Source organism: Salmo salar, chromosome ssa26 (assembly GCF_905237065.1).
Source record: "Salmo salar chromosome ssa26, Ssal_v3.1, whole genome shotgun sequence".
Classification (NCBI taxonomy): Eukaryota; Metazoa; Chordata; class Actinopteri; order Salmoniformes; family Salmonidae; genus Salmo; species Salmo salar.
The window spans coordinates 17,519,401-17,545,404 of NC_059467.1; the positions used below are offsets into that span (position 1 = coordinate 17,519,401).

General features: G+C 40.5%; 1 protein-coding gene across 4 annotated transcripts; it reads left to right on the forward strand.

The window, feature by feature from the left end:
• The first annotated feature begins 217 nt into the window (after positions 1 to 217).
• Positions 218 to 25,907, forward strand: LOC106587223 (neuronal acetylcholine receptor subunit alpha-5). 4 transcript variants are annotated; one of them, XM_045708492.1, is made up of 12 exons: positions 2,326 to 2,480; positions 2,587 to 2,637; positions 2,833 to 3,144; positions 3,472 to 3,783; positions 4,115 to 4,426; positions 4,758 to 5,069; positions 5,299 to 5,415; positions 5,921 to 5,945; positions 6,044 to 6,093; positions 6,225 to 6,240; positions 6,372 to 6,424; positions 6,844 to 9,983. In XM_045708492.1, exons 1-12 carry the CDS (start codon positions 2,447 to 2,449, stop codon positions 6,966 to 6,968), a joined length of 1,719 nt encoding a protein of 572 aa, XP_045564448.1. In that variant the 5' UTR covers positions 2,326 to 2,446; the 3' UTR covers positions 6,969 to 9,983. The 4 variants fall into 4 exon arrangements, with proteins under 4 accessions (XP_014030871.1, XP_045564448.1, XP_014030870.1 ...); XM_014175395.2 differs by lacking the exons at positions 2,326 to 2,480; positions 2,587 to 2,637; positions 2,833 to 3,144; ... (6 more) ...; positions 6,225 to 6,240; positions 6,372 to 6,424 and adding exons at positions 6,450 to 6,703; positions 16,400 to 16,551; positions 17,343 to 17,387; ... (2 more) ...; positions 23,641 to 24,372; positions 24,688 to 25,907 and having other exon boundaries at positions 6,844 to 9,703; positions 9,933 to 10,088; XM_014175396.2 differs by lacking the exons at positions 2,326 to 2,480; positions 2,587 to 2,637; positions 2,833 to 3,144; ... (6 more) ...; positions 6,225 to 6,240; positions 6,372 to 6,424 and adding exons at positions 218 to 426; positions 16,400 to 16,551; positions 17,343 to 17,387; ... (2 more) ...; positions 23,641 to 24,372; positions 24,688 to 25,907 and having other exon boundaries at positions 9,933 to 10,088.
• Positions 25,908 to 26,004: the final 97 nt, after the last annotated feature.

Below are 26,004 nucleotides of genomic sequence, written 5' to 3' on the forward strand. Positions count from 1 at the left end.
ATTTATTTTACCTTTATTTAACTAGGCAAGTCAGTTAATAACAAATTCTTATTTTCAATGACGGCCTAGGAACAGTGGGTTAACTGCCTTGCTCAGGGGAATAACAAAATATTTGGACTTTTTTGGCTCGGGGATTCGACCTTGAGGTTACTAATCCAACACTCTAAGCTCTAGGCTACCTGCCACCCCTATCCTCTCAGGACAAGGGCACAACATATACATTTATGGTTGGTTCACCTTTTAATCATTGGTCAGTACGGAGAATTAAGTAAAAGAATGACTCCTGTGGAGAAAGGTGAAGATGACACCATTTTCACCATTTCACAAGAGAAGACTCAGGCAACTACAGCTGTGTGTACACGAGAGATACACTTCTACTGGATCAAGTGAAGTCAACAGGGGAGATCCAGGTCTATGGGGAAGAAAGTAAGCTTTTGTTAATGTTTGTGTATGTTTGTAATGATTAGAAATAATGGTGAGTGGATTGCTGTGCACATTCAGTATTTGTCCGTTTGTTGTGTGGTTGAGTATTTGTTCTTCAGACGCTAAAATACAGTATATACTATTAAACCACAAATTACATTCTTAATACTAAATCAACACACAGTTAGGGGCAAATTTTTACTTTCAATTAAGTCAAATTTAGGGTTCGCCCCTTTTGTATTATGCAGAGATCTACCCCGCAAAGCTCTTTGGACCATCTAATGTGACTGAAGGAGGGAATGTAGATTTGAAATGTAGCACTACTGGAATCACAAGAAGCTCGGACAAGGTTGGAGTTGGAGTTGAACATGCAAATGATCAATGTAATCCAATTAGGGTTGCAAAGCTACTGGTAATTTTCCAAGGTTATGTAACGCCCTGGCCATAGAGAGGGTTTTTTGTTCTCTATTTTTGGTTAGGCCAGGGTGTTTCTTTTTCTATGTTGGTGGTTTTCTTTGTTTCGGCCGTGTATGGCTCTCAATCAGGAACAGGTGTAGATCGTTGTTGCTGATTGAGAGTCATACATAGGCAGCCTGTTTTTCCTTTGGGGTTTGTGGGTGAATGTTTTCTGTCTAGGTTTGTTAATCCTGACAGGACTGTTTGGCTGTCATTCCTTGTCGTGTTTTCTTTTTGTATAGTGTTCATTCGTTTATTAAAATCCTTAATATGAACACATCTTCCGCTGCAACTTGGTCTCAATCTGACAACGGCCGTTACAGGTTACAGGAATCTTCAGTAATTTTGGTAATTAACAGAACATCTATGGCAATCTATCGTAACTTTAGCAATAAAATCATATATAATACAAATGTATTATATCTGTGTCCATATTGTCCATGAGTTTCTAGTAGATAGACCATACGGTTCAAGAGAAAATAGGCTAATTAATGAAGAAGAAAAAAACAATGGTATTCACTAAGTTGATGGTTTATATTTAGGATATTGTTTTACAGCTTTGTCATGAATTTCTTTACATCTTATTAAATTTGTTCAAATATTTTATATACGATAAAGCCACACAGCAGGCCAGTGATTATTACAGACACCTGTGATAATCTGAAGTACCCAAAAGAGCCACTAGATGTCTTGTAATAGATTACATAAAATCTTAAAAGATACCAACATACCCAGAGCCCTCTGGGTTCTCTATGGTGTTGTAGGTCAGGGTGTGACTAGGGGGTGTTCTAGTCTTTTCATTTCTATGTTGGTGCTCTTAGTATGGTTCCCAATTAGAGGCAGCTGATGTTGGTTGTCTCTAATTGGGGATCATAAGGTGTCCCTGTTCCCACCTGCTTTGTGGGATATTGTTTTTGTGTATGTACTTGTTGCACCGGTTAAGTCCTATTTCGTTGTTTGGTTATTGTTTTGTGGAAGTTTCACTGTATATTAAAGATGTGGAACTCAACTCACGCTACGCCTTGGTCCGTCTTTCAAAACGATCGTGACAGTACCAAATGTTTGCAGTCACAGTCAACTGTATTGAATCCCTTAATTTGCCAAATTGGTATACCTTTTGGAATGAAGAATTTTGAAATATTATAAACCAATCTGTAGTCAAGTTTAGCAAGATATGTTTATATATTGTAACTGCAGATTAGTCCACTAGTAGTTTTGTAAGGAACACCTGTAAATGTTAATGAAAATGTGATATTTAATAAATAAAGAAATTTGATATAAAGTTCTACATGTTGCTGATGATTTTAACTGATAGCTTATGTACCCAGCCACTTCTCCTCTGCAACATAAGGGTGTGACACTGTAATGACGAAATGGCTTTGTTATGACAGTATGCCTAAATATGTCCAAAGTATTTGAGAAAGCTCGCCAAACAGACCAATGTTCCGGGTTTTGATTTGTACAATGTGTGGTGACCATCATTAGTCTGAATAGGTAAGGTACAGTACATCAACAATGCATTTCTCTGAATCCATCACTCCACACCACTGAAGTCTCAGCCAACATCATGGCAGCATTGGGACTCCTCTGGCTTGTGATCGGTGAGTATTTTCTACTGTTCAAGTAATACAAACATTTTCAGAGAAATATTGATGTTCATTTCCTGAACAAAATACTTTCCCTAAGTGTATACATTTTTCCATGCAGCCACAGCATCCATCCTTGTCAAATGTGAGGGTACAGAATCTGAAGACAAAAGTAAAGGATTTCTGTATATTTTTTTGTAGTGATTATTGATTAGTGTTTCATCAATATTTAATTACGTCAATGTATAAAATACAGTATTTACCTTTAAAACACAAATGACCTTCTTAATAATAAACACACTTAAATTTAGGGGAAATCCTAACTTCCACTTAAGTTCACCCCTTATTGGCATTTGTTTTTATGCAGAGATCTACCCAGCAAAGATCTTTGGACCATCTAATGTGACTGAAGGGGAAAAAGTCAATTTTAAATGTAGCACTACTGGCATCAGAGGACCTGAGGACAAGTTACATTTTTACCTTTGCAAGAATGGAGTTGGGATGAAAATGAAGGTTCTGGAGAAAGGTGAAAATGATGCTATTTTCACCATGAAGAATGTTACAAGAGAAGACTCAGGCAACTACAGCTGTGTGTACACCAGAGATAAACCTGTACCCAGTCACTTGAAGTCAACTGGGGAGAATTTACTCGTCTTTCATGTCGATGGAGGATGGAAAGGTAAGATTCTGTCAATATTTGTGTATAATGTATGTTGGTAATGATAAGATTGTTATCCAAACTGTATATTTGTCAATTTGTTGCAGTGCAGTTTGAATATTTGTCATTCAGACACATTGTCAGCCAATATATTGCTTTGTAAAGAAAGGCTACATACTCCGACTCAGCAACAAGTTAAACACCAGCGTGTACTGTACACCAGAATCTATTATATCAATGTTCTATACCTTTAAAACACAAATGACTTTCTTAATAATAAACACACATTTAGGGGAAATCCTAACTTCCACTTAAGTTCACCCCTTATTGGCATTTGTTTTTATGCAGAGATCTACCCAGCAAAGATCTTTGGACCATCTAATGTGACTGAAGGGGAAAAAGTCAATTTTAAATGTAGCACTACTGGCATCAGAGGACCTGAGGACAAGTTACATTTTTACCTTTGCAAGAATGGAGTTGGGATGAAAATGAAGGTTCTGGAGAAAGGTGAAAATGACGCTATTTTCACCATGAAGAATGTTACAAGAGAAGACTCAGGCAACTACAGCTGTGTGTACACCAGAGATAAACCTGTACCCAGTCACTTGAAGTCAACAGGGGAGAATTTAATAGTCTTTCATGTCGATGGAGGATGGAAAGGTAAGATTCTGTCAATATTTGTGTATAATGTATGTTGGTAATGATAAGATTGTTATCCAAACTGTATATTTGTCAATTTGTTGCAGTGCAGTTTGAATATTCGTCATTTAGACACATTGTCAGTCAATATATTGCTTTGTAATGAAAGGCTACATACTCCGACTCAGCAACAAGTTCAAAACCAGCGTGTACTGTACACCAGAATATATTATATCAATGTTCTATACCTTTAAAACACAAATGACCTTCTTAATAATAAACACACTTAAATTTAGGGGAAATCCTAACTTCCACTTAAGTTCACCCCTTATTGCCATTTGTTTTTATGCAGAGATCTACCCAGCAAAGATCTTTGGACCATCTAATGTGACTGAAGGGGAAAAAGTCTATTTTAAATGTAGCACTACTGGCATCAGAGGACCTGAGGACAAGTTACATTTTTACCTTTGCAAGAATGGAGTTGGGATAAGATTTGCAGAGCTGGAGAAAGGTGAAAATGACGCTATTTTCACCATGAAGAATGTTACAAGAGAAGACTCAGGCAACTACAGCTGTGTGTACACCAGAGATAAACCTGTACCCAGTCACTTGAAGTCAACAGGGGAGAATTTAATCGTCTTTCATGTCGATGGAGGATGGAAAGGTAAGATTCTGTCAATATTTGTGTATAATGTATGTTGGTAATGATAAGATTGTTATCCAAACTGTATATTTGTCAATTTGTTGCAGTGCAGCTTGAATATTTGTCATTTAGACACATTGTCAGTCAATATATTGCTTTGTAAAGAAAGGCTACATACTCCGACTCAGCAACAAGTTAAAAACCAGCGTGTACTGTATACCAGAATCTATTATAGCAATGTTCTATACCTTTAAAACTCAAATGACCTTCTTAATAATAAACACACTTACATTTAGGGGTAATCCTAACTTCTACTTAAGTTCACCCCTTATTGGCATTTGTTTTTATGCAGAGATCTACCCAGCAAAGATCTTTGGACCATCTAATGTGACTGAAGGGGAAAAAGTATATTTTAAATGTAGCACTACTGGCATCAGAGGACCTGAGGACAAGTTACATTTTTACCTTTGCAAGAATGGAGTTGGGATAAGAATTGCAGAGCTGGAGAAAGGTGAAAATGACGCTATTTTCACCATGAAGGATGTTACAAGAGAAGACTCAGGCAACTACAGCTGTGTGTACACCAGAGATACACCTGTACACAGTCACTTGAAGTCAACAGGGGAGAATTTAATAGTCTTTCATGTCGATGGAGAATGGAAAGGTAAGATTCTGTCAATATTTGTGTATAATGTATGTTGGTAATGATAAGATTGTTATCCAAACTGTATATTTGTCAATTTGTTGCAGTGCAGCTTGAATATTTGTCATTTAGACACATTGTCAGTCAATATATTGCTTTGTAAAGAAAGGCTACATACTCCGACTCAGCAACAAGTTAAAAACCAGCGTGTACTGTATACCAGAATCTATTATATCAATGTTCTTCACAGAGGGACTAAAGAATGTGGGAGGACAAGGGGGAGCAGGACTGGCAGCCTTGGTCCTCCTGTTTCTGATGCTGTCTTTACTGCTGTTACTGTGGAGGTACTGGGGGATTCTGAAACAAAGTAAGTGAAGTTGACTGTTTCTGTTTCGTTTAAGACAGTAATCAATTCTTAACACCGAAAACCGCAGAAAATTCAGCTTTAAAAGGCATTTTCACTGCCATTTGCGGAGATCGCATTCACAAAATACTGCAGATGACGGCTCAATCTGAAATTCCCTTTAAATGTCAAACAAGCAATGTGTAATTTTGAATTTTGATAAACTAATCTGTAAACAGTCAAGTTTAGCAAGATATTTGTTTCTATATTGTAACTGTAGATTAGTCCACTAGCAGTTCGTATTCATGAAACGCTGCAAATGACGGCTCAATCGGAAATCCCCTTTAAATGTCAATCAAGCTATAACGCAAAACTAACGCGGATATGATTGAATCCCGGCCTTACAATCACCATGTCTAGCTATATGACATGGTGGGGGAAAGTGAACAAATGCTTGATGTTAAACGAAGTGTCTATGTATTGTAACACAATGGCTTAAGTCATTCCTTACTGTTGCTTTCTGTTACAGTGATAAGCATTGACCATCAACCACGGTATAGCAAACCTGCCAAATTAAAACAAAATACTACTTGATTTATCAATGTCCACATTGTTGAGACAGGAAATACAAATATTTTGACTCTTCCCTTAGTGAGAATCAGGACACGGATCAAACATACAGTCTAATCTCAGCTGTACCGGGTACAGTATATCAATTCATATTTTTACATTGCATATTTTGCATCACGTATTGTTCATTTTCTTAAGTTGTTTAAGTACTAAGTTATACTGTATGTTTTCTGTCTTTGATTTTCATATGCTGGATGTTCTAGTCGCAGCTGGTGTAATGTAAGTTTCTCTTCGTTTGCAATCCGGCTCTTTTCCTTCAGTATCAGGGACATGGATGAGGCTTATTGTTGATATTTCTCTAATTACATATTTACATTTATGAGTTTGAAGTTCATTTTCTGTTTCTGTAGCTCTCCAACTGATCCTACAGGAGATGAGGCACTGTACAGTGTAATAACTAGAGGTGGGTACTAAAAAAGAAACAAGTAGAATAGAATATGTAAAATGTACTGTCTGATTGATACAAAGGTAGGTTCATATCATGCCTATTTTTATCTGTTGTTTGTTATACTGACGTAGAGGCAGCCCTGAACATCACACGTAACCACATACTGCACAGGTTGATGAATGTTTAGCCACATACACACAGAGACCAACAGGCCTGCAGACAGAGGAAGGCAACGTGAGCAAAGACTCGTAACAAAACTCAAGTCCCACACAACTCAAACTACAGTGCACTGAGGTAGCTATATTTATATAAAGATACATTTAACTGTAGTGATTTGGTTTCCCACAGACACTTCATTCTCAGAACACTCAGTTAACTTTCTCTACATAGAGTATCCAGCATGTTTGACTAAATCTAGCAACCTCTCCCCTCAGTGAAAAGACCAGAACAGCAGGGTGAAACTGCCACCTATGCCAAAGTGACCAAAACAAAGAAGGAGAAAGAAAAACAGGACCCTGTGTACAGTCTGCTGAACAGAGAGGACACCGTGATACTGTAGTATACTGTAGTGCTATACTGTAGTGCTATATAGTAGGGCTATACAGTAGGGCTATATAGTAGGGCTATACTGTGGTACTATATAGTAGGGCTATACTGTAGTGGTATATAGTAGGGCTATACAGTAGTGCTATATAGTAGTGCTATATACTGTAGTGCCTTACAGTAGTGCTACACTGTAGTGCTATACAGTAGTGCTATATAGTAGTGCTATATAGTAGTGCCTTACAGTAGTGCTATACAGTAGTGCTATACTGTAGTGCTATATGGTAGGGCTATACTGTAGTGGTATACAGTAGTGCTATATAGTAGTGCCTTACAGTAGTGCTATACAGTAGTGCTATACTGTAGTACTATACAGTAGCGCCTTATAGTTGTGCTATACAGTAATGCTGTACTGTAGTGCTATACTGTAGCACTATACTGTAGTGCTATACTGTAGTGCTATATAGTAGGGCTATATAGTAGGGCTATATAGTAGGGCTATACAGTAGGGCTATACTGTAGTGCTATACTGTAGCACTATACTGTAGTGCTATACTGTAGTGCTATATAGTAGGGCTATATAGTAGGGCTATATAGTAGGGCTATACTGTAGTGCTATACTCTAGTGCTATATAGTAGGGCTATACAGTAGTGGTATATAGTAGGGCTATACTGTAGTGGTATACAGTAGTGCTATACAGTAGTGCCTTATAGTTGTGCTATACAGTAATGCTGTACAGTAGTGCTATACTGTAGTGCTATATAGTAGGGCTATATAGTAGGGCTATATAGTAGTGCTGTACAGTAGGGCTATATAGTAGGGCTATACTGTAGTGGTATATAGTAGGGCTATACTGTAGTGCTATACTTTAGTGCTATATAGTAGGGCTATACAGTAGTGCTATATAGTAGGGCTATACTGTAGTGGTATATAGTAGGGCTATACTGTAGTGGTATATAGTAGGGCTATACTGTAGTGGTATACAGTAGTGCTATACAGTAGTGCCTTATAGTTGTGCTATACAGTAATGCTGTACAGTAGTGCTATACTGTAGTGCTATATAGTAGTGCTATATAGTAGGGCTATATAGTAGGGCTATATAGTAGTGCTGTACAGTAAGGCTATACAGTAGTGCTATATAGTAGGGCTATACAGTAGTACTATATAGTAGGGCTATACTGTAGTGGTATATAGTAGGGCTATACTGTAGTGCTATACTTTAGTGCTATATAGTAGGGCTATACTGTAGTGCTATACAGTAGTGCTATACTGTAGTGCTATACAGTAGTGCCTTATAGTTGTGCTATACAGTAATGCTGTACAGTACTGATATACTGTAGTGCTATACAGTAGTATATGACATGTGAATAGACTCTGGGGATATTAATACTGTACACCTAGGTGTATGCCAAGATGTGTTTTTTAAATACTGATTTGGTTTTGAACTTCATTTGATGCAGTCTGCGGTCTGGGTGCTATCTTTGAGCCTAGCAAAGATGTAGATGACATTATTTGACCTTTTATTCAATAAAAACAAACCAAGCTTGAATAAAAGCAATATTAATTCAAACAAAGAGTTAGCCAATTTTTTCCAAAGGTTTGTTATGCCAACATGAAAATATGAACTTAGACACACAAATGAATAATAAGACAAGACCGAGACATACATAGAGAAAGAGATGTGGACAAAGGAGAATATGTGGCAGGCTAATGTGGTTACAGTGTTTCTATAGAAAGCTCAGTCTAATGGGAGAGGGAGACAGAGCTTAGTAATAGACAAGTCGCCATCATCATGTCTCCCAACAGAGGGGGAGAGGGGAGGAGGAGGAGAGAAGAGGGAAAGAGTGGGAGGCTGGCTGCACCATACAGTATTACCACTTCTCCACACACACCATGACCCATGGGCTAGGCAGAAGAGATTTTTTTGCTGTCACTCTCACAAGGCGTCGTTATCATAGACCCGTGTCTCACACCAGATAGCGTCACTCCTACACAACGCTCGTCCCTCAACCCATCAGTGCAGACGGCTGTCCCGCTATCTGACGTGAGACAATGCATCATAGACATGATGGAGTTGTGTAGTATCAGGGGTATGGATGCTGTTTATTAGAGAAGCTCTCAACACACACATACAGATACACACATGCTCCTCCACCCCTATTAACCCTGCCATTAAACCTGGAGCAACAGTCTGAAGTTACCTTAGACGTACGGCGGAGGCAGACTCGCTGCTAGCCACTGTCTGTGGGGAGAGAACGAGAGAGAACAACATCAGTGTGCTGGATCTATGTAGGTAGAGCTGCTAGGGCAGGGCTTGCAGTGTAGACACTTGGCTGTGGATAGGCTACAGGCAGTGTGCTGCTGGGGAAGATACCTGGTAGTAATTAGTGGTCAGACTCTTCTGGGAGAGAGAGGAGAGAGAGGGGGGCTGGCTTTCTGGAGGAGGTTGAGGAGGAGGAAAAGGAGGAGAGAGAGGAGAGAGCGTGCTACCGTTCATTTAGAGGCAGCAGCAAGAGACTGAAGCATCGTCTGTCTGAGCTGAGGCAGGGCTGCATGGAATGGAGGAATACTAGAGAGCAGCGCTGCTTGTCTGTCTGTCGACACACTCTGTCTGGACTCTCACGCTGCGTTCAGGATAGATTGTGTGTTGAGTGGATGATAGGAATAGAGGATGCAGGTCTGATATGCACAGTATGTCTGTTTGTGATCACATGTGAATAGGTTTGTGTGTGTTCACTACATCCAAGCAGGTGAGTGTAATGTGTTCGCATGTACACTGTTGTGCATGTGTGTATTTGTGAAATGTGTAAGATGAAATGTGTGTGTTTGCAAATGTGCAAATGAGTTTCTATGTGTATGCAATGCACCCCTGTATTCATGTTTGTGTGTACATGTAAGGTATCTAAACGGATGTATACATATCCCATAACTTCATCTGTTTGTGCACAGTGACGTTATTCTCTTGCTGTGTTTTTCTAGACTCCAGTTGTGTTGTAGTCATGGCTGCCTGAGGGACTGCTCCCTGGCTGTGTGGATCTGGAGCCCCCTCTGATATCATGCTGAGAGTTGGGCCAGCGTCCACTACTCTAATCCTGCTGCTGTCATACTGCTGCTGCCACCTGTGTCACTCTCTGGGTAAGTTCTCCCTACAGTACCACCGCGGAGGACATGGAAGACACTCAGAATGATGGACCATCAAAGATGTTATCAGACTGAGAGATACCCACTCTGCACAACTAGGATCATCTACTGGGAACAGGATGATTAGGAGATGAGCGGCAGGGCAGATGGAAAATCTGAGGTTGGGAGATAGTGAAGAGGCAACGCCAGTTGAGACTAATATTAAATTAAAAGAGGAACTGATGAGGGATGGTCATTAACAGATGGGCTGAGTAATGTCAGTATGACCACTCAATATATCCAGACCTAATTTACCTTTTAAGTAGATTTCTAATCAAAGTGTATGGTCTCAGAGACTTTGCCAACGTTTGTTATGAAAGTGAGTGATTTGGTTTCCTGCTCTCAGTTCATTCAGTATATACGGTACGCAGACCTGTCTGGTTTAGTGCAGTAATTTCCTGTGGTTGGTGACCTTCTGTTCAGCTGGGAGAGGTGATGAGCTGAACAAGGGAAGAAATAGCTCTATTAACCACTTGGGGAAAGAACCTCAGAGTTCTAATAACTCTGTCCAGTCAATGTCAGAAATATAAGCTGGCCAAGCCAGATAGCTCCCCACGGCTGCCTCCTCCATGCCAACCAGCCTGTGCAGAAACAGGATTGATTCTCGCACTGACTGACGCTGACTGTAATTTGTTTTGGATAAGAGCGTGAGCGTCTGCTAAATAACTAAAATGGAAAAATGGAATGGAGCTCCTCTTCTGAAATTCTGTCCTTCGTTAGCGGACTGGGTTAAATAACATGGGCTGTGTGGACTGCAGAAGAGGGTTAGGAGATGTATACGGTCACAGATTTTAATCTGTCATCTCTTTGGGTGTTTTTGTAAACCCCACATTTTCGAGATGACTCATAAAATATTCACATCTTTCATCAGTATAGTACACAGCCATGGATCCTCTGGAGAGATAGATTGGCCTAATGCCTCACTGGCCACACAATCAGGTAACATTAATTGTAGATACACTACCGTTCAAAAGTTTGGGGTCACTTAGAAATGTCCTTGATTTTTAAATAAAAGCAATTGTTTTGTACATTAAAATAACATAAAATTGATCAAAAGTACAGTGTAGACATTGTTAATGTTGTAAATGACTATTTTAATGGAATATCTACAATGGCGTACAGAGGCCCATTATCAGCAACCATCCCTCCTGTGTTCCAATGGCCCGTTGTGTTAGCTAATCCAAGTTTATTATTTTAATAAAAGGCTAATTGATCATTAGAAAACCCTTTTGCAATTATGTTAGCACAACTGAAAACTGTTGTTCTGATTAAAGAAGCAATACAACTGGCCTTCTTTAGACAAGTTGAGTATCTGGAGCATCAGCATTTGTGGGTTCGATTATAGGCTCAAATTGGACAGAAACAAATAACTTTCTTCTGAAACTCGTCAGTCTATTCTTGTTCTGAGAAATGAAGGCTATTCCATGCGAGAAATTGCCAAGAAACTGAAGATCTTGTACAACGCTGTGTACTACTCCCTTCACAGAACAGCGCAAACTGTCTCTAACCAGAATAGAAAGAGGAGTGGGAGGCCCTGGTGCACAACTGAGCAAGAGGACAAGTACATTAGAGTGTCTAGTTTGAGAAACAGATGCCTCACAAGTCCTCAACTGCCAGCTTCATTAAATAGTACCCGCAAAACACCAATCTCAAAGTCAACAGTGAAGAGGCAACTCCGGGATGCTGGTCTTCTAGGCAGAGTTCCTCTGTCCAGTGTCTGTGTTCTTTTGCCCATCTTAACCTTTTCTTTTTATTGGCCAGTCTGAGATATGGCTTTTTCTTTGCAACTCTGCCTAGAAGGCCAGCAGAAGAAAGGTCTTTGTTTCTGGTCATTTTGAGCCGGTAACTGAACCCACAAATACTGATGCTCCAGATACTCAACTAGTCTAAAGGACAGTTTTATTGCTTCTTTAATCAGAACAACAGTTTTCAGCTGTGCTAACATAATTGCAAAAGGATTTTCTAATGATCATTTAGAACGCCTATGTAGATATTCCATTAAACATTTTTATTTATTTTATTTCACCTTTATTTAACCAGGTAGGCTAGTTGAGAACAAGTTCTCATTTACAACTGCGACCAGGCCAAGATAAAGCAAAGCAGTTCTACACATACAACAACACAGAGTTACACATGGAGTAAAACAAACATACAGTCAATAAAACAGTAGAAAAATAAGTCTATATACAATGTGAGCAAATGACGTGAGATAAGGGAGGTAAAGGCAAAAAAGGCCATGGTGGCAAAGTAAATACAATATAGCAAGTAAAACACCGGAATGGTAGATTTGTAGTGGAAGAAAGTGCAAAGTAGAATAGAAATAATGGGGTGCAAAATAAATAAATACAGTAGGGGAAGAGGTAGTTGTTTGGGCTAAATTATAGATGGGCTATGTACAGGTGCAGTGATCTGTGAGCTGCTCTGACAGCTGCTGCTTAAAGCTAGTGAGGGTGATAAGTGTTTCCAGTTTCAGAGATTTTTGTAGTTCGTTCCAGTATTTGGCAGCGGAGAACTGGAAGGAGAGACGGCCAAAGGAGGAATTGGCTTTGGGGGTGACCAGAGAGATATACCTGCTGGAGCGCGTGCTACAGGTGGGTGCTGCTATGGTGACCAGTGAGCTGAGATAAGGGGAGACTTTACCTAGCAGGGTCTTGTAGATGACCTGGAGCCAGTGGGTTTGGCGACGAGTATGAAGCAAGTGCCAGCCAACGAGACCATACAGGTCGCAGTGGTGGGTGGTATATGGGGCTTTGGTGACCAAACGGATGGCACTGTGATAGACTGCATCCAGTTTATTGAGTAAGGTATTGGAGGCTATTTTGTAAATGACATCGCCGAAGTCGAGGATCGGTAGGATGGTCAGTTTTACGAGGGTATGTTTGGCAGCATGAGTGAAGGATGCTTTGTTGCGAAATAGGAAGCCAATTCTAGATTTAACTTTGGATTGGAGATGTTTGATGCGAGTCTGGAAGGAGAGCTTACAGTCTAACCAGACACCTAGGTATTTGTAGTTGTCCACATATTCTAAGAAAGAACCGTCCAGAGTAGTGATGCTGGACGGGCAGGCAGGTGTGGGCAGCGATCGGTTGAAGAGCATGCATTTAGTTTTACTTGTATTTAAGAGCAGTTGGAGGCCACGGAAGGAGAGTTGTATGGCATTGAAGCTTGTCTGGAGGGTTGTTAACACAGTGTCCAAAGAAGGGCCAGAAGTATACAGAATGGTGTCATCTGCGTAGAGGTGGATCAGAGACTCACCAGCAGCAAGAGCGACATCATTGATGTTTACAGAGAAAAGAGTTGCCCCAAGAATTGAACCCTGTGGCACCCCCATAGACACTACCAGAGGCCCGGACAACAGGCCCTATGGAGGTAAGATAAGGGAGGTAAGGCAATAAATATAGCAATTAAACACTGGAATGGTAGATGTGCAGAAGATTAATGTGCAAGTAGGGATACTGGGGTGCAAAGGAGCAAGATAAATAAATAAATAGAGTATGGGGATGAGGTAGGTAGATAGATGGGCTGTTTACAGATGGGCTTTGTACAGGTGCAGTGATCTGTGAGCTGCTCTGACAGCTGGTGCTTAAAGCTAGTGAGGGAGATATGAGTCTCCAGCTTCAGAGATTTTTTTCAGTTCGTTCCAGTCATTGGCAGCAGAGAACTGGAAGGAAAGGCGGCCAAAGGAGGAATTGGCTTTGGGGATGACCAGTGAGATATACCTGCTGAAGCGTGTGCTACGGGTGGGTGCTGCTATGGTGACCAAAATCTTCCATTTCCAGCTACAATAGTAATTTACAACATTAACAATGTCTACACTGAATTTCTGATCAATTCGATGTTATTTTAATGGACAAAAAATGTGCTTTTCTTTCAAAAACAAGGAAATGTCTAAGTGACCCCAAACTTTTGAACGGTAGTGTACGACTGAGCATTTATAACACAATCTATACACTGGATTAGAGATATTGTAAAGGGTTGGGAAGTGGTCTTTAGATTGTGTTTTTCATTCTATCATGACAATGCATGCTGAATTGTTGCTCCACTACAAAAATCTAAGGAAGCAACTAAAATGTAGTCCATGTATGTAATGCCCTTGCTCTGTGAGGATTTTCCAGTTGTGCAGACTCTTCCCCACTGATTTGATATAGATGTCTTTGCTCAGTTTAAATGAATAGTGTCCCGTGGTTCTCAGCATACTTGCTGGTGTTAGTCCAATGAAGGACAACAGAGCCAGCTGCAGAAGAGATTTTGCACGAGTTGTCTTCACCCACTTAAATTATTTTTATTTCATATATACCTTATTTAAAAAGTATTACTTAGCTCATTGCTAAGCTACTACTTGTAATGACATACAATAGATGATGGTTGTACTATAGGTGTTATATGACACATTGTTGGATCATATTTATATTGGTTTTCACAAAGGGTAGTGTTCAGAATCTCCCAGAGAAGCCAGACATGGAGCAAGATTTTCTGCAGGAAGCTGTGCTGAGAGACAGAAAGTGTAAAGATGATGAATCTGCTAATCACAGTGATATTGACTGAGGAGGTCTAAGAATGCTGCTATTGATCCTGAGCCTGAGGATGACACAGAGGTGTTAACTGTAGTCGGCCCCGCATTGGGCCTGTCATCCGCAGGTAAATTTACAGCCATATTGAACGCACATAAAATAAGCCCATAAGCACGCGGGGAATGATTTAAGAGCATTGTGTCCCTCAAGAATTGAATCAATACTTCTTCATTTTCCCTGCGCTGGAGAGCTGTTTCCAGCAGTTATAGAGCAACTTTACATCCTTCGTTTGAACTAAAGTGCTGAATATAATAATTGAATCCTGAGATTTGCTGGTGCTTAATTCTGCATTTACAGAGGCTAACTCTAGATTTTCCTCCCAGTCAGCAGTTGTATGTTGACTAGAGTGACGGCTGATGTCTTTAATATGGAAGGTGCACCTCCGGTCTCTCTCTGTCTAAAAACCCAGCTATCCCTTAGAGGGCACAAAGACCTCACTGTGTCCTTCACACATAAAATGCTCTATCTAAAGCTCCATCCTCTAGCCTTTCTCTCCATCATCAACCCCCCTAGGGCCTACACCACCAGGCTGTCATGGATACCAGCATGCCACAGAGGCCAGCTGATGCACTGATACAATGAGGTATCCATCAACCACAGTCACATCATCAGACCCATCTGTAATGAAGTTATGGAGAGTAAAACTCATTGGGGCTTCCTTCCTCATAATCCAGAGAGAAAACACACTGAGACAAATTAAATTAGACCAGAGCGGGGGGATGACTGACTGAGGATTTACAGAGAGCGAGAGACACTAAATAGAACAGAGCTGATAGGAAGAAACACATTAGTGTTGGATGATGGAAGGAGGCTGACTAGACCGGCAGCCCACACTATTGAACCCTTCCCACTTGACACTGGTGGTGGCATCGCACACATGGAACAATGGAGTCATATTTAATCTCTCCATGTCTATGCAGCCGGCTGACAGTGAGTCATCAATTACGGAGGAAATTGGTGCACAAATGCAACCCTGGCTGCTATCTTTAGTTTATACTGTGCCAAACCTTCATTAGCTTTTAAAGGTTTGGACAGCCTTTTATTGCCTGAACCCCAGCCAAGTGACTCTTACCTTTAATCACTGTTAGATTGTTTATAGGCCTACTTCCATGGTGAAGAACTGGAGATGAAGCACCACTCTGTATTGGTAGTAGAGGAGTCTCGTCCAGGGAAGAAGAGGATGATTAATTTGATGGAAAAAAACAATAAAACATATTATTCAAAAGTCCTCCCTGTAAATAAAATTACACCTCTGTTATACACACCAACATATCTGATCAAACATACTAGTTTGCAGAGAATTCTAACAGGAAGGACACACTTGACCTTTGTCTCCTTCCATGAGGAGTGGACAACATCAAATCATGAATAAAAGGTATTGACTATGTTGCCATGACAAAGTGACAGTTAGCGTTCTTCCTCTCTAGATAGTGAATGTCTGGTCCTGGTCTGAGGGTGAACAGGGACCAGAGATGTGATTGCCATGATGCTGAGAGCCCTGGGGTGATTTCCTGCATGTTAAACTGGAGATTGATGGGGTTATTGACAAAGTGTCAGGTGCCAGGGACTATGAATCATTGTCAGTGTGCTTTAGCTGGGCTGAACATGGGCCATGAGCTGTTACCAGGATAATGCCCCTGTTAACACGTCGCTGACATGATGCAGGCTAAATGTGGTGTTTCCCTGCCTCTATAGGAATCCCTAAACTGTCCTCCTATGCCAAGACAGAGGACAAACTGTTCAAGAACCTCTTCAGAAACTACCAGAAATGGGTGAGGCCTGTGGAATACCTCAACGGCACCGTACGGGTCAGATTTGGGCTGGCCATCTCCCAGCTAGTGGATGTGGTGAGAAACATATCATTTTTATGGGATATTGTGGTTTGTGTCTTCCTGGTGATTATTTTGATGTTTGTCAATCCAAGCTGGACTTTCAAGGCAAAGAATCAGTGGAGGAAAAAGTACTCAATTGTCATATTTGAGTAAAGGTAAAGATACCTTAATAGAAAATGACTCAAGTAAAAGCGAAAGTAACCCAGTAAAATACTACTTGAGTAAAAGTCTAAAAGTATTTGGATTAAAATATACTTAAGTATCAAAAGTAAAAGTATAAACCATTTTAAATTCCTTAAATTAAGCAAACCATTTTCTTGTTTGTTATTTATTTATCAGTAGCCAGGGGCACACTCCAACACTCAGACATCCCTTACAAATGAAGAATGTGTGTTTAGTGAGGCCGCCAGATCAATGGCAGTAGGGATGACCAGCGATGTTTTCTTCTAAGTGTGTGCATTGGAACATTTTCCTGTCCTGCTAAGCATTCAAAATGTAATGATTACTTTTGGGTGTCAGGGAAAATGTATTGAGTAAAAAGTACATTATTTTCTTCAGGAATGTAGTGAAGTAAAAGTAAAAGTAATCAAAAATATAAATAGCAAAGTACAGATACCCCAAAAAACTACTTGAGTAGTTTAAAGTATTTTTTACTTAAGTACATTACATCACTGCAAAGAATATATCACTATAAATATATTTAGACTAATTTACATTCTGTTTTTTAACACATTTACAAACATACTGACAGTATAACAACACAAAGGTACAGATAAAACCTTTACAGTATGGTCTCTCCATTACAGGACGAGAAGAACCAGTTGATGACAACCAATGTGTGGATGAAACAGGCAAGATTTTAAACATATTTGGGGGGCATAGTATATTTAAGTGATATTTCTCGAGAAGCCAGTGTTTGGAGGATAAATTAGCACGTTTGTTGTTATGCCCGAGACGAAGTCGAGTGCTGGCAAACCATGCCAATATGTCCTCCAATCACCATCTTCGAGGATATTATCACCTTTATACAACGGGTTACCAACGTATTTAAATAATGATTAGCATATTTTAATTAAAAAGTTATTTTGAGGAATTTATTCATACTATTTCATCGTTCCACAAGATATAGTCCTGACACATATCTAGATGTTGCTACCCAAGCCGGCTGGTCGTTCATTCTATCGGTTTGGTTCTCAGAGACGTGACCCAGTTGTTAAGTATTTTTGTTTTGTATCTATGGACGCGACCCAGTCGTTCGTTCTAAATGTTCTATTGCCATACTGGCTGGAAACGTTCTTGCTTGCTAGTTACCCAACTATGACAGAATAACAACAGTAGCTGCATTTGTTTAAGCTGTTTTCTAGTGACATTTATTTGGATACATCCATAACAATGATGATGCGCGATTTCACCTGCCATAGAAAATGTGCTCTCTCGTCAGAACACTGTTGTTCAGAGGAGTTAGCCAACAACACAGCTAACACAATCACTTCAAACTGAAGCTGGAAAGACCGCAAACTGCACTTCATTTATTTTACCTGTTTCTAATGACATTTCTTTGTATATATCCCCCAAAAAATTTACTGGCTGAGAAAAGCTGCCTGCTTGTCTGTCTTGTCCCGACTCCCGACCCCGACACGTTCATTACTATGGGACAGCTGGAGATCAAATTTCTAAATTAAACAATGGTACAAATGTCAAATCTCCACTATTGAAAACCAATTGCTATTCTAAAAGAAATGGGAGATAATATCTAGATGCTTTTTACATTGGAGGTCATGTTTATAAATTGTCTGGCTGGGCTGATGAGACAGTGGATTGCGCAGTGAGACTGAACAGTGCAAATAGGCATTTCAACGTCATAGCTTTAGCCGGTGGTAACTTGTGGAATAGACACCGACTGGAATGCGGTTTTAACCAATCAGCGTCCAGGATTAGACCCACCCATTGTATAATTCACAAGACTCTACAGCAGTGGTTCCTAACCAGGGGTAGTAGGACCCCCGGGGGTACTTGGCCTATCCAGAGGGGGTAATTAAAAAGACTCATAAGTCCATAGGGTTACATGCATATAAGTGGGTACTTCAGGGGTACTCCAGGCAAAGCAAAATTCAGTTGGGAGTACAGTAACCAAAAAAGGTTGGGAACCACTTCTCTACAGCAGCGTCAGCTAGACATACAAAGGCGACATGGCATTTAGAGTAACAATCAACCTCCCTTCCCCCTGCATGTCCCCTTGTTCTGGTGGCATTTCACGAAAAGCTCACATCTTCATTTTCCCCACCCTCCTCCACCTTCTCTTGTGCCCACACGAGCCACCCACTTTGCAACTGCCACCCCGCCCCCCGGCAGCCTGCCCTGCCACCCAGCCCTCTTGGCAGCTTAATTCATATCCTCTGACGGCTCTCTGCAGCCAGGGAATTATCACTCCAGACCAGGGTCTGCAGGTCAGCCTCTCCCTAGTCTGCCACAATGACAAACAACTCCATGCAAATCAGAGGACAGAGGGCAATAGCTAACATGGCCACAGTGGTGGAAAAAGTACTAAATACTCATACTTGGGTAAAAGTAAAGATAACTTAATAGAAAAAAGACTCAAGTAAAAGTGAGTCACCCAATAAAATACTACTTCAGTAAAAGTCTAAAAGTATTGGGTTTTAAATATACTTAAGTATCAAAGTAAATGTAGTTGCTAAAATATACTTAAGTATCGAAAGTAAAAGTATGAATAATTTAAAATTCCTTGTATTAAGCAAACCAGACGGCACAATTTATTTTACAGATAGCCAGGGTCACACTCCAACACTCATTGTTTACAAACAAAGCATTTGTGTTTAGTGAGTCCGCCAGATCAGAGGCAGTAGGGATGACCAGGGATGTTCTCTTGATAAGTGTGCGAATTGGACCATTTTCTGTCCTGCTAAGCATATAACGAGTACTTTTGGGTGTCAGGGAAAATGTATGGAGTAAAAAGTACATCATTTTCTTTAGGAATATAGTGAAGTAAAAGTAAAAGTTGTCAAAAACATAAATAGTAAAGTAAAGTACAGATACCCCCCAAAAAAGACTTAAGTAGTGCTTTAAAGTATTTTTACTTAAGTACTTTACACCACTCATGGCCACATCTATTCATCAGCGGTGAATGAGAACATAAGGTTGAAGATATGGCTCTGTCCACGTCAGTGCTTCTCTCCCACTATCTACTTTATTTGGCCATACATTTTTATATCCACCATGTGACGATGCAAAAACTCTGAGAAATTGCATCTGCTTATCACAGATATGCAGTTGCATGATTACACACACACTGAGTGTACAAATATTAAGAACACCTCCCCCCTTCTGTCCTCAGAACAGCCTCAATTTGTCAGGGCATGGACTCTACAAGGCGTCGAAAGCATTCCACAGGGATGTTGGCCCATGCTGACTCCAATGCTTCTCACAGTTGTGTCAAGTTGGCTGGATGTCCTTTTGGTGGTGGACCATTCTTGATAGAAATGGGATACTGTTGAGCATGAAAAACCCAGCAGCGTTGCAGCTGTTGACACAAACCGGTGCACCTTGCGCCTACTACCATACCCCATTCAAAGGTACTTAAATACTTTGTCTTACCCATTCCCCTATGAATGGCACATATGCACAGTCCATGTCTCAATTGTCTCAAGGCTTAAAAATCCTTCTTTAACCCGTCTCCTCCCCTTCATCTACACTGATTGAAGTGGATTTAACAAGTGACATCAACAAGGGATTATAGCTTTCACCTGGATTCACCTGGTCAGTCTATGTCATGGAAAGAGCAGGTGTTCTTAATGTTTTGTACACTCAGTATATTGTAGCGCAATCACATTTCTTTCAGGAGGAGAAAAGTAATTTATGGTGAGCTCCAGCAGCAGTCTTGTCAAATGGAACCGCTTGTAAAAAGAGATGACTCATCCCTCTCTCTCTCTCTCCTGTTTAGGAATGGTTGGACATGAAGCTACGCTGGAACCCTGATGACTACCTGGGCATCACTAACATCAGAGTCCCCTCGGACTCCATCTGGATCCCAGACATTGTGCTCTATGACAAGTAAGTACCATGCCCATGACTGCCAACAGTTTAGAACAAAACATGGCACTGATATTGAACTAACACTTTCTGTGCAATATAATCTCCACATTAGGGTTGCAAAGGGAGGGTATATTACCAGTGCTTGACTTGGGCCGTAGCTGTCCCGAACACCTTGGGCCGTAGCTGTCCGAACACCGTACTAGCACAACGTACAGCTCCTCTTTAAAAAACAAAGTAGCCTTTCGCTGGCCCAGATTCACACCCCGATCCAATCAAAGCGGAATGAAGGTGGGATCTTCATTGAATAGCAATGGCGAGTTGGTATTCGTTTCCTGATTCTGCTTTGTTCAAATGTATTTGTCGCTAGTGTCTGAATCTGAGTGCCAATACAGGCTGTTCGAGATAGCGCAGATTGAAAATGTGCTCGGCTGAATGGCATGATGCCTGCTCCAAATGGTCAAACTAGGGTGTGTAAGGTCATGAAAAGTCATGGAAATCAGTAGAATAATTGTTTCTAATGTAATTCATAAAAGCACACTTTTAAATATGGTCAATCAATAAAAAAAAATAGACATATCAGCCATTATCGGAATGACACTTTAGTGCATGTCTGTGGCGTTGCGTGTGTGCCAGTGAGAGTGGGCGGTTGCCCGAGGAGAGAGAGCGCGACATTCTAGCAACGGGTATTCAATAATGACAGGCAGACTAACTATATCACCAATTCAAAATATAACTTGTAGCAGTTATCTCGCTAGTTAACTAACTTATAGCTAATTAAGCATTCATTTCGTTGTTGCCTTTCCACCGGCACTGTAGAGCCTATCTGCAACGTTAAACAACTGGGATTCCCCTCTATTAAACAGTAGACGTGTAATTGCGATAATGTAAAAATATTCTAAGGATAGCCTAATTGACAAATAAGTTGCTGTGCATAGATCTCCCTCGAAACATGAATATCTGTGCCTTATATATAAACAGGTCTAGTTAGATAATTTGCTTTGAAGTAGCCTACCTTATCCATTTGATCCCTGATTCATTGGATGAGAGAATCATTTTATAAAGACAAAAGTATTTGGTTGTAATGTTGAAAAAGCCAAGCCTGCACACCCTGGAGCTCTCCAGATGGAGTGTTGACAACATGTGACTAACAGTCCATCTCTATCTGGGGGGCTAAGTGCCTTGATCAAGGGTACGACAGCAGGAGAAAGACGCGGTAGGTCTACATGGAATCAGACACTGCAGCTTTCCAGTGTCAATAATGGTTACTTTTTCATGTAGGCTATAATAATAGTCCCCAAACAATTGGGTTAAAGGTCATGTAGAAGTCGTGGAAAATGAGTTTAATCCATTAACAGTGAATAATCAGAGGTCTCTATAACATAATCTCTAATGGACTGACTTGGAAAAATACAGCTCCTGCACTACTTCCATCACAAATCAAGCACTGTATAATACTGGAAACTTTCTAAATTTAACAGTAAACTACCAGAACTTTGGTATCTTTCATGGATTTTATGTAATCTATTACAAGACATCTAGTGGCCCTTTTGGGTACTTCAGATTATCACAGGTATCTGTAACCATCTCTGGCCCTATGTGGCTGCTTTTACACAGGAAGCCCAATTCTGATGTGACCAATCACATCAGATCTTTTCACATCAGATCTTTTTCAGAGTTGATCTGATTGTTCAAAAGATCAATTAATTAAAACAATCGGAATTGTGTAAATGCAGCCTTAGTGTCACGTTCTGAATCCTCAAATTCCCTGTCATAAAAGAGCCAAGGCGCAGCGTGCCTGTAATTCCACATCTTTATTTAGCAAAACCAAAACAATAAACAGATACGCAGTAAGAACGTAACGCACTGTGCCGTGTACACACACAGAAATAACAATAACCCACAAACACAGGTGGGGAACAGGCTGCCTAAGTATGATTCCTAATCAGAGACAACGATAGACAGCTGCCCCTGATTAGGAACCATACTCGGCCCAAAACAAAGAAATACAAAAACATAGAATGCCCACCCCACACCCTGACCTAACCACATAGAGAAACAAACCCTCTCTCTCAGGTCAGGTCATGACACTTAGTGGCCTCATCACATAAAATATCTGAAATAATTCAATAAGATGATTTAAAAAAATTCTAAAATATAATGACAAAGCTGTAGAACATTAACCTAAATATAAACCATCAACTTAGTGAATACCATTGGTGTTTAATATGAGGGTTTCAATTTTTTTTACTATGTCAGTATGTGTTTGTTGTCAGTGTTTTGGCGTCAAACTGGTGGCAGTTGTGAAAAAAGTAAAAAGTTGGAAATGTTGCAGAGTTAATTGAAAATAATGCTTTTGTTGATTAAATGCTTTTTTAATTAATTAGGTTATTTTCTCTTGAACCGTATGGTCTATCTACTAGAAACTCATGGACAATATGGACACAGTTATAATCAAGTAATACTATATATTCATTATTTTTTTAAATATGTTTTTCAAGTATAAATTACGAAAGTTACAATAGATTGCCATAGATTTTCGGTTAAATACCAAAATTACTGAAGATTCCAGTAACTTTGAGAAATTACCAGTAGCTTTGCAACCCTACACAGCATAGACTATATTTTGAACAGCACAAATTCAATTAATCCAACACATCAAGAAACGCCTGATTCAACCCCGTAGAAGATAAACAGATGTTAACACGTTCCTCTAACAGTGCCGATGGACGTTTTGAGGGCTCTGTCACCAAGGCTGTTGTCAGGTATGATGGCACCATCACCTGGACACAGCCCGCTAACTACAAGTCAGCCTGCATCATCGATGTCACCTTCTTCCCCTTTGACCTGCAGAACTGCTCCATGAAGTTTGGCTCCTGGACCTATGATGGCTCACAGGTTGTAGCCTACACAGCATTGTGAAACAGTATATTAATGACCATACGGTCTTTAATTGATATCAGATATGTGTTAATCTCTTGTTTATACTTTGGGGAGTTAAAGGGAAGATATGTCTGTTGATGTTTCATCTTTTCTAACCTTTTATTCATTCAATAGGTTGATATCCTCCTGGAGGACTTCCATGTGGATAAGAGGGACTACTTTGACAATGGTGAATGGGAGATAGTGAAAGCGACAGGCAGCCGTGGTCTGAGGATGGACGGTTCCTGCCACTTCCCCTTCATCACCTACTCCTTTATCATCCGTAGACTGCCGCTCTTCTACACCCTCTTCCTCATTATCCCCTGTATCGGCCTTTCCTTCCTCACCATCCTGGTCTTCTACCTGCCCTCCAACGGCGGGGAGAAGATCTCCCTGTGCACCTCTGTGCTGGTGTCCCTCACCGTCTTCCTTCTCGTGATCGAGGAGATCATTCCGTCCTCCTCCAAGGTCATCCCTCTGATCGGGGAGTACCTGGTGTTCACCATGATCTTTGTCACGCTCTCAATCGTCATCACCGTCTTCGCCATCAACATCCACCACCGCTCCTCGTCCACCCACCAAGGCATGGCGCCCTGGGTGCGCCGTATCTTCCTGCACAGGCTGCCTAAGCTGCTGTGTATGCGCAGCCACGTGGACCGCTATGCTACCCCAGGCAGGGCCAGGGAAGGACTGGCAGGGAGAGAGTGGGCAGGACTGGCAGGGAGAGAGGGGGTAGTAGGGGGCATTACGAAGGGTTCTTCACCAGAGTCCACCCCTCATCTCTCCTCTAGGAATAACCTGCAGGCTGCTTTGGACTCTATCCGCTACATCACCATGCATGTGGTCAAGGAGAACGAGGTCAGAGAGGTAAGATCCCATTGAGTTACAGAGAATCAGTCTGCCCCTGCAGTATCAATGACAAAGTTGGCATGGGAGAATATTGTGTTTGTTTGTTATGATTTGAACACCATTCAAAATCAATTCTATAGTACTGAATTTAGGTTTTTGAAGTCTTACTGTAATTCTCTCTATATATTCATCATCTCCATACTGTATATTTGTCTCCATCCTCTGATTGTCACATGCAACTGCACCTCTGAGTGCAAAGCCCTCCCAGCCTGTGTCAATGAGGTCATGTGTTGGAGTCTGAAGGGCATGTTTGGTCTCTCTCTCTCTCTCCAGGTGGTGCAGGACTGGAAGTTTGTGGCTCAAGTTCTGGATCGTGTGTTCCTGTGGACCTTTCTCCTGGTCTCAGTACTGGGCTCTGCTCTGCTCTTCATTCCTGTCATCTACAAATGGGCAAACATCATTGTCCCCAACCATGCAGGCGACAGCGGATAAGACTAAACTGAGACTAAGTGCACTGAGCACAATAATTTCAGAGACACTACAGTCAGTGCAGAAGAAGAGACACTTACTCACATGTGGGTGTGGGAGAGCAGTTATAATTGCAATGGATTCTCGTTCCATCATGATTCTTGATTTGTGTATATGAATGAGGGATTGTTGGCTCTATGTTGCTGTATCTGTTTATAGATTAAATTAACATACAATTGTTTTATATTCTGAAAGGAGGATACCTCCCTATAGGCATATCTCACAAAGTAAAGTATAACAAGGAATACAATTCTCCAGGTTACTGTCTTTCTTGCATCTGAAAAACAGGCTTCTCACAGTTAAGGAGACAGGATTATGGAAGGCTGGCCACATGAGACTAGTTAATAAAGTGTTAATAAATAACTTTTAATCCACCCCTTTGTAAATAAGTGTACAGTACACTTTACCATTACCCTTTTATATGACCCATTACCTTTTATGTTTAAGTTGACATTAACCTTTTTAACCTTTTTAAGTCGACATTAACCTACCCTTTTATATACACTACCCTTTTATATTACCCTTACATTACACTTTTCTATTTTATTAACTCTAGGTTGGTAAAATACAAAATAAAATATATATTTTTTTAACAGTGGCTACATTCTCAGAAAAGCAGTATTACATAACTAGATCAAGAAAGAGTTTAATTATAATCCGCTTGAATAAGCTTCACTGAAGAATTCAGCTGTGAATGCTCTTGTATGAGCAAAAACTACTGTTTGGCTTGTGTAACAGTTAACTTAGCAGACAAATCATTGTTAGAGTGAATTAATGTACCTACTTTCCAGCTTCTAAGACCATCTCTTTGCATTATAGAGGTGTCTTGAGATTATCTTTTAAGTCTGTGAGTCTGTTAGAAACTGGGAGACTTATTTGGGGACTTAAGTCAGTCAGAGTCTACCTGATACAAAAACAAGAGTTGTTGTTTTGCATTCTGTTCATCCCGCCTTCTGATTTCACCTATCATTCAGATGAAAGATGCCAAGCCATAATGGAAGCATAAACTCATACCTTCTCATATCTTTACTGGTTGTTTCTTGGAGAATCTACGATGGTGGGAAAATTCTAGTATTTCACTTAGAAGGTAGTCACTGGTTGAACATGGACAATCTGATCAAG

Coding starts and splice junctions, on each gene's coding strand:
- LOC106587223 (XM_045708492.1), top strand. CDS start 2,447: ATGGCAGCATTGGGACTCCTCTGGCTTGTGATCG. Junction 2,638..2,832: donor TACAGAATCTGAAGACAAAA/GTAAAGGATTTC, acceptor GTTTTTATGCAG/AGATCTACCCAGCAAAGATC. Junction 6,425..6,843: donor GTACAGTGTAATAACTAGAG/GTGGGTACTAAA, acceptor CTCTCCCCTCAG/TGAAAAGACCAGAACAGCAG.